This window comes from Mus pahari, chromosome 18 (genome assembly GCF_900095145.1).
Source record: "Mus pahari chromosome 18, PAHARI_EIJ_v1.1, whole genome shotgun sequence".
Classification (NCBI taxonomy): domain Eukaryota; kingdom Metazoa; phylum Chordata; class Mammalia; order Rodentia; family Muridae; genus Mus; species Mus pahari.
Window position 1 is genome coordinate 55473985 of NC_034607.1, and position 11840 is coordinate 55485824.

At 37.2% G+C, this 11840-nt stretch overlaps 1 protein-coding gene across 32 annotated transcripts in view; it reads right to left on the minus strand.

The window, feature by feature from the left end:
- Nucleotides 1–11840, minus strand: part of Nrxn1 (neurexin 1) — a 1070033-nt gene that overhangs the window by 45027 nt on the left and 1013166 nt on the right. Inside the window, exon 1 of one of the 32 annotated variants that reach the window (XM_021217884.2) lies at nt 3233–3430. The exons of the other annotated variants lie outside the window; for them this stretch is intronic. Coding sequence (XP_021073543.1) covers nt 3233–3265 — 33 coding nt within the window. The 5' untranslated portion in view covers nt 3266–3430. Of the gene's footprint in view, nt 1–3232; nt 3431–11840 lie in introns of those variants that run through there. 32 annotated transcript variants of the gene reach the window in all.

The following is an 11840-nucleotide window of genomic DNA, read 5'->3' on the forward strand; positions in this document are numbered from 1 at the left end:
AGACAAAACATATGCATATATAATATAAAATAAATAAATCTAAAACAGAAGATCTTGGTTCAAATGAGTCATTTGCTCAATGGTGGAACGTACACCTATTTCTCAAAAATATTTGACAATTTGCATATACAAAGGCCTATAGTACTTGGCTACATGGTTCTATTTCCTATTGAAAACTAAAAAGTAGAAGTTACAAGGGCTTTTCCCCCAAAGCCAGAAACGATCATAGACTTGATAGCACTTGCAGTAATGTAAGGAGATGCTGTGGGATGAGCCCATTTCATAAGTTAAAGGGGCATATGGAACCGAACATAGACAGTAGCATATCAGCATCCCTGCCTCAGATATCTTTAGTATCTAATGTTTTGCCTCTAAGGATTTGTACTATGCAAGCATTTTCCTGGTTAATGTCTCAAGAAGAAATTTGCCTGGCAGATAAATCCAAATGCAATTGGAATCAGTTTCTAAATATGACTTTAAAGCTTTTTATTTTTAATTGATTAATTATTAGTTAGTTGATTGGTAGACTTTAAGAGAGGTTCTTACTCTGTATCCCTGACTGGTCTTGAAACCCAGGCAAACCTCAAACTTCCAGTCCTTCCATTTCCTTCCATGTGCTTGGAAATTTGTTTGTCCCAATGCATTTGGTACAAACTGAATTTTTATTCCTCTTTGCTTATAGCCTTTTGAATAACTTTGATTGTGTACTCAATAGAAATTTCACCCTTTGTCACTGGGTCATTTTGTTTAATGAACAGCAGTCAGGCTGCCAAAACAGAAACCTCTGTTCCACTTTTCGCATCCTTTCTAGGAATGCGAGACAAAACATGCCAAAGGAAGACCTTTAATTGCTAAGGATAGGACATAAAGGAAAAAAGAGGAAGGCATGATAAGAAATCACCTTTCTTCTCCAGCTTCTGAAAAAATACTATAATTGAGCTAAGTGCATTTTCTTCAACACAGTTCAACATACCAAAGCTAAAAAGTCCCATAATTAATGTTTCTTTAGTAAATCCAAGGTTCCAAAATTAAATACAAAGACACTTACAACATGCTAAGACTTCCTGGGACACAGAAATCTTATTTGCAAGGTGTTCCACCTAAACCATAAGTTAGTATTCTGTGAAGGACTATGGACAAAAAGATGTGTTTTTAAATATTTTGGTTTGTGTTTTTTGTATATGATTTTAATCAAACTCATTTGTACTTAGGATTAGGGATATTTTCGGGATTCAAGAAAAATAACTAAAAGGATAATTAAAATCAGAGATTTTACAAATCATAATAATGATTTGTTAATAATAATAAGTTGGTTTCTATCCTGCTCTAATCCTGTGACAATTTTGGGAAAGGCTGTGTAACCAGGAGTGACAGAAAGCTAGATGGAGGATGCTAAGAGATTTATTTCATTTCAGAATTTGAACTGGTTATTGAAATCCTCAGGTTATATCATAAACAACAACAACCTAAATAAACCATTCAGATACTATTCTAAATATGTGACCTATGTAAGCATTAGAAATAAGCAATAGTGGTTAGTTTTCAGAGGCTGTCAATATTTTCAGCACTACTTCTTAATATACAACATTTTGACAGCACTATGGATGTTTTACCAAAGGTCTGGGATAAAAGCTTAATAATGTCCACATTTCCTTTAGGATACCACCAGCTCAAAATGTATAAGCTTGATTTTAAGTTTCCCCCCATTTAAAAAACAAAAAACAAAAAAAACCAAAAAACATAGTAAAGACACAAATCATAAAAAGAAAAAAAAAAAAACCAAGTGAGCAGGAATCCGTTTATAATCTGATAAAGCAACTTGTATTCATGGATTTTTCTCCCCTAACCTAAGCTGCAGAGGCTACTGAATTTTAAATAGCTGTCACCACAGAAATGATGTCCTGTCTCATAATGAAAAGAAACTGCAATCAGAAATTCCCATGGAGAGAGACTGGGCTTTCTTCTCTAGGAAGCAAACAGCTTTCTTCCCCGCCCCACCCCCAGCCCTTTGCTAATGTGCAGTCCTTCTGTCTTCCATCTGCTCCACCCCCACCCATTGTCTCCACTCCCTGCCAAGCATGCCAGTCCCATCTGGACATCTCTTACTTCTGCTAGCTTTGATTCCCGTGGGTCTAGGGAATGCTTGAATGCCAAGGCATTTTTGCTCCTCACAAGAATAAGGATGCGCTAGAAGAATATCAAATAATTCCTCAGGGAATTTACCCCTTCCCCATAAACACACCACACACACACACACACACACACACACACACACACACCCCACATACACACATGCAAACTCTCACACAATGCACCCCACACACATACACAAACACACACACACAAATGATACACAAAATCTCTTGTATACATGAAGAGCAATTTTTAGAAGCTTATCACTAGATAAATTATTTTTAAAACCATTTTAGTTCTCTCATCTAGGAAGCATTCCTAGAGATTGCAATCTTGCTATCTTTGAAATAATCCAAGTTTCAGAAATATCAACACTTTCATTATCCAATACATATTTTTAAGTAAGCAGAAGTGATATGTTACTCAAATCCTACCATCAGGAAATATTTACAGTAGTTAAGTTTAAACACTGATCACTAATATATTCTCTGTTACCCAACATGAGTACAATTCAGACACAACACCTTGTAAATTCTCAATAAAAATCTCATTGTGCCGCAATAGCATGCATGGCCAGAATACAAGCATATCTAAGCAACGTTTTTACCAGATCATTAACAGTAATAAAGCAGTCTGGTACGTATTGAAAGCAGCGTTTATTCATGCTTTTTCTTGACCCATGTTCACACACACGCATACAGACACACACACACACACACACACACACACACACACACACACAGACACAAGTTTTGGTTGTTTTTGCCACAAGCATGCTGGAAAAAAAAAAAAACCCAACAAGAACAACAAAAAATAAACCCTCTGAAGCTCACAGAAAAGCAGCAGACAAAACTAAAAGCAACCATGCTCAGGGTTTAAGGACATCTCCAAATTTAAAATCTCTTTACAGTTCATATTCAGCGTGCATAAATTTGACATGCAATCTCCAAAGATAATATTTTCATATAAATCTCAAAATCAGTTCATCCGAATGAGTCTGTTCGTATTTCCATTCTTATTGATTTTAAGCTTCTGTTATCTTAAACCCTGCATGCTGCAGAACTAAGCTGTGCTTAGCGGCTGTGAGAGAAGAAGCTACCTGCGAGTTTTCACAGTGCCATCTCATATCCATGTCTGTCTGGCTACCCTGCGTGCTTAGAGCTTTTTTCTTAATTCTTAATGGAAATCCTAGGAAATTTAGTCCATCCTCTGAAATCAATACTGGTGACAGGAGAGCTCCCTGACTCAGTGGGAGATCAAGATGATAAACTGCCTGCGCATCAGACTGGCCTATCAGTGCCCTGCACACAGATGGGCGAGAAAAGACACAGAAAAGCCTCTATCAGTCACGTGTCACAGAGGAGCCAATGGCTGGCGCGCTACTGCAGGAAGGGATGCTGCAGTTCCGTCTGCAGTTGACGAGGCTGTTGGTACACAGCCCAGTCCGCGCTGGCGCTCAGCTCAAAAAAGTCCAGGCAGTCACTGCTGTTGAATTTGCTTAGGTACTCAAGGGGTGCAGGCTTCCTTTAACCCATGTATTCACAGGGCAGGGCTTTTCCTCAAACTATTCCTGTCAACATCTCACTCCCTAACTCCTACGTGATTTCTTTTAGATCACTATCTTGTTTTTGCCCAATACTAAATTAGAAGCCTAAAATTATACAAGATTCTCCCCAAAGCTTTATAATTATAATTATAATTTTATTTCCAAGTCAATGAATGTTACTCCACACACACACAGTTATGTTTATTATGAGTGTTTTTACAGGGTGATTTTTGTGAGAGCAATTATGCAACACCAAGAAATACACTGTGCTTTTTGCCAATTAGAACTCCTCCCTTTTAAAGACAAAGTACTAACACACCATTCGATTGATCATTAAGAATAAAACCAAGCGGGCAGCACACATCTTGCTTCCCAAATCCTAAAGAACAAACATGTTCGCCAACAACCAAAGGGAACTGCGCACTGTGATTACTATTATTTGCTCTCTTTCTGAAATTTAAAATAATTCTTCAGTAAATAAAGACTGCACACCTGGAATACCATATGGAAATCTGTGCCTAGTAACATCTGCTACCATGCAGAAATAGGAATAGAGCACACACGTCAAAGTTAACTATCTGTACATTCCGATGGTGAGCTAGGAGGAAAGACCATGGTGCTTTTCAAGTGGCAGTACCATGAAGATTTAAGAAACGAAAGAACAAATGAAATATTAAAATATCTTTAGGAAATTATGTAAGAAAATGCCCCAGATACGTTTATAATTAATTTTAATTGCCCAGTTATGATGATATTCATACATTTCAAATCTCTTTCAAAGTCAGCCAACATTACATAAAAAGAAAGTGAACTGAGAAAAAATACCAATAGAAACACTGTGGCAAGTAAATGGTTACTGTAGTTGAGATTGCTAAAATCTCCCATTCTCCCTTGACTACTATTTGTTTTAAAGACAAGCATGGAACCCTATGATACATTCTTCAAGTGTCATTTCCTTCTTTTATTTAGCACCAGTAGAAGCATTTTTTTTTAGCACCTTTAAATATGTTGTCTTGTATTTGATACATATATTTGACCTATTTGCTTAATAACAACATGGACCTAGACAATGAGATTTTATTCTTTCAAAACAAGAGGTAGAAACGTGGAACACTTCCCATTGAAAGAAAGTAATCACCACCAAACTCCAGCATTCCTCTTGCATCTTATGCGTAGCATTGTTAAAGCCAGAAACTTAAATTACTCACTCATGATGAACCAATAAGGGGCACTTCCAACTCACAAGAAAAATACTACTCCGCAAATCTGTAAAATATAACTTTATAAATTCATTTGTGCCTAGATGAATATATTCCTAAGATATATTGGCATTTGAAACAGAAGACTCAAAATTTAAATTGTAAAATCTAGGCACACACCCTGCTCACTCTCTCTCTCTCTCTCTCTCTCTCTCTCTCTCTCTCTCTCTCTCTCACACACACACACACACACACACACACACACACACACAAACACACACCCATACACACACGGTATATAGGCATATTTTCACAAAGACATAAAATATCAGATAAAAGAGGTTTATCTCAGAAAGGAGACTGAATTAAAATGGGAAATGAGATATAGTTTCATCAGGCTCCATTCTTCAAACTTTCATCAACTGTATATATTATTTATTTTGTAATTTAAAGATAATGACCTAAATAAAATAATGACAACATGTGTTCACTTAGGTTTTGAGAAACATGACTTGTAGATATTTTGAGAGAAAATACTGATGGAAAAGGAGAGAGATGGAGGAGTCATGTGGCTCTCATTTTATGCAAAGGAAAGGGGCAGGCATGCAGGGGAGGAATCTGTTAGATACAGGCTCTGACCGTCTGAAGGGCTTCATAGCCCACTTCAATTCTTACCTTTCATCTCCAGATCTAAATGGAAGTCCATGGACTAACAGCTACATAATGACAGTTAACCTAAAGCATCTCTGATTCCCACAGATAGAAATGCTAACGATGCAAAATAAGTGTTTTGTCTGTTCACCCAGAACATTGAGTTAACCAGTTTAATCTTAGTTTCTAGCTGGATGCAACTAGCATCAAGAAGCAGAGATAGCCTTGAATTGCAATTGAAGATATTACTATTGCTTGAAAGGCAAGGTATCGTTCCATTCTGAAGAAAACAATAATGCCCACAGTCCTTATCCTTACACCCCGCAGAATCTTTTCATTCACACACAAGATTCCAGAAAACTGATTTCTCAAGGCCAGCTTCAGGTGCATTCTTGTTTTGCTTCCACGCATGTCATATCAATTCCTGTTCTTTGTCAAGCCTAAAATGGACATGGTCACTGCAGCAGGGCATTACAGCCTGAAATGGTCAATGTAGTGGGGTGTTACAGCCTGAAGTGGTCATAATTAGTGCAATGGGGCATTACAGCCTGAAATGGTCATGGTCTGTAGTAGGGCTGTTAAAACCTGACATGGCCACACTCAGGGCAGCAGGGCGTTAGAGCCTGGAATGGTCACAGTTAATGCAACAGGGGGCTACAGCCTGAAGTGATCATGGTCACTGAAGCAATGTGTTGCAACCTGGAACGGTCATGGTTACTGCTGCAGGATGTTACAACCTGAAATGGTCATAGTTAATGCAATGGGATGTTACAGTCTGACATGGTCACAGTCAATGCAGGAGGGTGTTACAGCCTGAATGGTCATGATCAGTAAAGCAGGACTCACTTACAGAGCTATTTGATAATGACAGAAACTTCAAGTCACATTAGAGCTCTTGCTAGTAAGAACAAGTTGTAGGAATAAAGTCTATAGGTGTCTCCTTCTGTCTTCCTGCCACCTCCATTTCTGAGAATAGAATGCTAAAAGGATAACAGTTGTAGAGAGAAGCTCAAGTCCTGCGGGTATCATAACAAGGTCAGGGCAAAAAGGCTTTTCAGAATTCTTTTCAAAATGACAAATTTCTATAACTCCCTCAGCTCCTGTAGTTCAAATAGTTAAGCCCCTTCTTGTACATCTTAAACTGTCTTGCAATGTTTGAATAGTTTTACTTAAATTATATGCTAGTGGCATTTTAAACATCTCAGAGTATGGATAAAACAATGTTGGTAAGTTTCAATATTGTTTAAACAGAAACAGAAACATGCACACACATGCCACATGGATCTGTAGATAAAGGCACTTGGTACCGAGCCTGATGACTCATATGTTGGAAAATGGAGTCTTTCAAATTGTTCTCTGAATTCTACACATGTATCATGACATGTTCTAATCCCGATAAATACAGAGATGTAGTTATAAAAAATTTTAAAAGTTAACACCTATTAATCAGAGTGGTATTTAGAGGACATGGAGAAACTGATGTCAAATTAGATATAGGACAAACCCTCCATCTGCCTTCGCCACCCACAAATCCCTGTCTACTGACACTGATGAAAAACTAAGCCGACGAAAAACTAAGCCACCGAAAACTGCTGCTGTTGAGAAAAGAGAACACCCAAATACTCAAATTAGTATCTGTAGGTTAGAAAATACAAAATGTTTCAGTATTTGTTTTCCATTTTTTTTATCTCTGCGGGGGGGAGGGGCGAGAGAGATCTGTAACTCAGGTGGGCATGGAACTCACTGTGCACTCATGCTGGCTTTCGGTGCTAAAAGTCTGCCTGTTTCTTCTTCCTGAGTTCAGGGACTATCAGTATGACCTGCTATCCCTACTTCCCAAGTGTTTTCTCTTTAGAAGAGTATGAGTAGTTGGAGATTTTTCTAATTGTAAATTGATATACTGCAGTCATCATGAATGAGAAGTGGGATGCGTGGATGACTTTTTAAAAGACATATGTCAGGAAGCAAACTCCAGTTGAGAGACAAGATCAGAGAGGCAATTATTTGGAAACTTTTTCATTTTTATGAGATGGGAAAATAGAACTGGTGGGAAGATCACAGTAGACTGTCTTTGTGCATATTTATTATTAGTTTTTGACTTCCTTTCCTCCCTTACAGTGGCAATGCTTGTTTGAGGAACAAATGCTCATTAAACCTACTAATTTAACACCCATAAGTGTGCTTTAGGGGTACCTTAGAGAGTAAAATTCTACAGACTTATACTTCCTTCCTCTCTATTCTTGACTTTTGTATTTTATTTTTATACTGATTATTTCTCTAGGCAATATGTTTTATGTGTGTGTGTGTATATGTGGTTTATGTGCATGTGTGTGGGAGTGCACATACATGTAAGAGGGCAAAGATTGACACTAGATGTCTTCCTTGATCATTTTCACCTTCAATTTTGGAAGAGAGTTGCTTGGCTGACTGAACCTAGAGCATGTTTTGACTACACTGGCTGGCTGATGATCTCTCTGCCTCTTTGTCTTCAGCTCTGGGGCTGCAGGCACAAGCTGCAATGGCGGGTGTTTACATGCTTGCTGGAGATCCAAACTAAGGGTCTCAGGCATTTTTACTGACTGAGCCATCCCCCAGCCCTAGGACTTTTAAGAAGCAAAAATACGAGGTTAACCTTGCTCATAAATATACACTGAAGAGGTTGTTTTTATGTTTAGGAATATATATCATATATCCATATGTGAATACAATAATAATTAATAAAAAGAGAGGCCTTGAATTTAATAGAGAACAAGGAGGGAAGGAAAAATGATGTAATTATATTATAATTGCAAAAATAAAAATAATAACAAAGACTGACTTTACAATGTTTACAATAGTGTGATGTCATAACAACTACTATATTGTTTTAAAATAATCAGGAGTTGAGGCTTACCGTGATTAAGTAACATTTGTAGTCTTAAAAATAAGTAACATATAGATTCTTTTCAAATGAGATCTAACTTCTGTGTTTCTTAAGAAGCGTGACTAAACCTGAGTATCTGAATTTCTGGAAACTTCCATAGAGACTTTCTGAAGTAGACTACTCTTAAGTCTGGACTGTTAGAAAAGAAAGAGCCCTGTGACCGTGACTTTAACTCTCAGCATGCTTCAGAAAACCTCTATCAACAGTATTCCTTTTTTCTTCAGTTTGTAAACACTCAGTCGTGTGTGTGTGTGTGTGTGTGTGTGTGTGTATGTGTGTGTGTGTGTGTGTGTGTGTGTATTGTGTGTGTATGTGGTATGTATTTGTTATGTGGTATATGCATGTATGTGCCTCACAACATGCATGTAGTGGTCAGAGGACAGCTTGCAGGTATCAGGAGACAATTCTCACCTTCTACCATGTGAATTTCAGTGACTGACCTCAGGTTGTCAGGCTTGGCAGAAAGTACCTTTATCCACTAAAGCATTTCTGCATCTCTACCACAAAAATTCTACTGAGCCAAAGATTATTGAAAAATAAAAGTATTAGGGACACTATCCAACAATGTAGATGTGTGGGAGATTTCACAGGAGAGTAGAAAATAAATGTGTACAATGTATATCCATTCAGTGAATGATAGTTACCCCAAACTGGTTTTTAGAAAGTAGAGTCTGCTTTAGTTGAGTGCATTATGGAAAAAGAAGGATTCATGCACCCAGGACCTTTTCAGATATATGTGTAGTGAGCTACACATGATCTTGGTTGCAGTGCTTCTTATAATTCTGCTGCAAATAGAAACCAGACCCATGCATATTCCAAGGACGGGACATTATACTGTACTAGAAATTCATTTGTACAAAGAGGCTTTCTTGGGATGGCTTATGAGACTCAGCACTGATTGTTGTGGTATCAGAACTTCCCCAGCTCTTTGACAATAAGTTCACATAGAAAGGAATCATTGGTATGTTTTGTGCACTAAAGACATTCATAGACCGAAACAAGACTCCCTTGTACAGAAAGCATCCAAGGTGACTTCGAGGCTCTGGTGAGAGGGTAATGTGCGTTTTGAGGCACAATCTCTTTAGCATTCAAGCTGTCCTTTGCTGCCTCATGTTTGACATCTCTGAACTACCTGGAATCCTATGTTTCCTCACTTTTTCACGTGGATGACTGATTGTTCACTTTGATCTAACCCCAGGCCTGAAGTGATAAGTAATTAAGGAACTGATCCTTCCAGGATATAATGAACCGGTGAGCGGAACAAGGCTGCTTCCCCAGCAGTAACCACCGGCCAAGGGCTTTTAAGGGTTGATTGAGAAAAACATCAAACACTAAAGCTATAGTCTATGGCTAAGTTTATCAGAAATACAGGAGCAATAAAAGAAATAAGGACACAAAGAACAAAAGGGAAAGTGTGAAAGGAGAAAAGAACACAAACTATAAATCTAATTAATAAACCATATAACACAGATAACGTTGAAGGCAGTAAGAACAACACAACAGGGTAGTTAGAGAAAACCACAGAGCACTCTACAACCCTGTATGTGCATATAGGTACAAGGACACAGCGAAGGGTCTTGGAGCAAGGTTCTACCTTAATATAAGGACAATATGGGAGCAGGACTTTTCAAATGTGCACCCCAACAAATATGTTTCATGGGGAATTTCTATTAGGCAGATATATTGAGTTCATGTGGGTCAATATTTTAAGTCAATCAGTGGTTATTCCCATTAAAGATATCTTAGCCTTAGGGTAGGTATTAAAAATACAGTTGGTAGCCTTATATTGATTTTTATAACTTTATGATTTGCCTTGAAATTGTAACTTTAAGGATGAGATTAAAAACTGCATACTTAACACATATTCCAGATGGTTCTCAGGTAGCTTGTTTTGTTCCTTATTCTGAGGTGTATTCACCTCCCCGACATACAATTGACATACATCACTTGGACCAGTTTTCAATGTGTTCGACTGTACAGACACATTACTAAAATAATACTACTTTAATGATGACATTTATATATTCTGAAATGATTTATTTTAAATAGAAAACTGTGGTTGGTATATGATCAGTTCCTTTATCTCTTCTACCAGTGGTTCTATTAAACTTCTGAAACCTATAAACTTATATCCACTCAAAAAATTACATCTTGAGTAAGTGACCAAATAAGACCATAGCAAGTTACATTACTTTACCACCTTGACAAAACATTCTATTACAGTTACAGATGTTTTAATTTGCAGTTTGAGTTTTTCATCTTATCTATATGTTGATATAGATCACTTTAAAAAAATAGTCACAATAACAAAGCCTTGTTGAATAAGTTAATAGGATAACATATTTTATGTACAATACCATACATATGTATTAAACTTCATTTAGAATACTCATTATTCTACTCATTATTCCCTTGGATATAGAATTGATCAATAGAACTCTACTGCAATCTACACACCTATTTTGTATGTTTTAGATATAAGCTAATTTTTATTTTGTATTTCTGCCATTACAAAGTAACTTTTTCTGTGTTTCTCAGGACAAACCCCGTAAGTGGGATTGCTATGCTGAAGATGTATCTGCTCGTACAGATCTTGACACAATCTGCAAAACCCTTTTTCAAAAAGACTTGTTCTAATTTTCACATTGTCTCCAGGATGCTGAGTTCTCCTACGTCCTCACTTGTGTGAACATGTTGTCTTTGCTATCTGGGGATGCCCTTTCCCATTTAAAAAAACTCTGGTACACTCCCACACATTGTATTGTACTGAGCTTAAATGCTACTCTTTCTTAGAGCCTTCGTGAAGTCTCTAGGCAGTTAGTCACTGTTCCCACAGTACTTTGTAACACTTATCAGATAATTCTGGATTTCTTATAGCTTATGTATTTCTTTTTCTTCTTTGTAGATAATTATAAACAACAGGAGTGAGACTTGTTCCATCTCATCTTTGGAAAGTGAGATCCAATTCTGGTTTCATGATTACACTTATTGGCAAATGGAAAGCACCAATGCACAATAGAGATCTCAAGTCCAAATTTCTGACTCCATGTTTGGGAAAAATCATTGTCTTACTTGACATCATGAAAGTCTGTCTTATTCTAAAATCATTTTCATTGATAAAGGTCTTTAAAAATATTTTTCATGAATCTATTTTCTATAATATATTTTGTCAGCTCTTATTTTGGGACTAGTTGGGGAAACTCTGTGACATGCTGTGAATCAGGTCTTTGGAAAGAACTTTTGGGTACACTGGAATCAGAACACTCTCCTTTTAGTCCAAAATAAAGCCAGTTCTATGATTTTAATGTTAGGACTAGTGAACAGGATGAGACAGTACCTGTGGAGAATGTAGCCAGTACATGACACTGCCTCAGGTGAAAGAAAAACA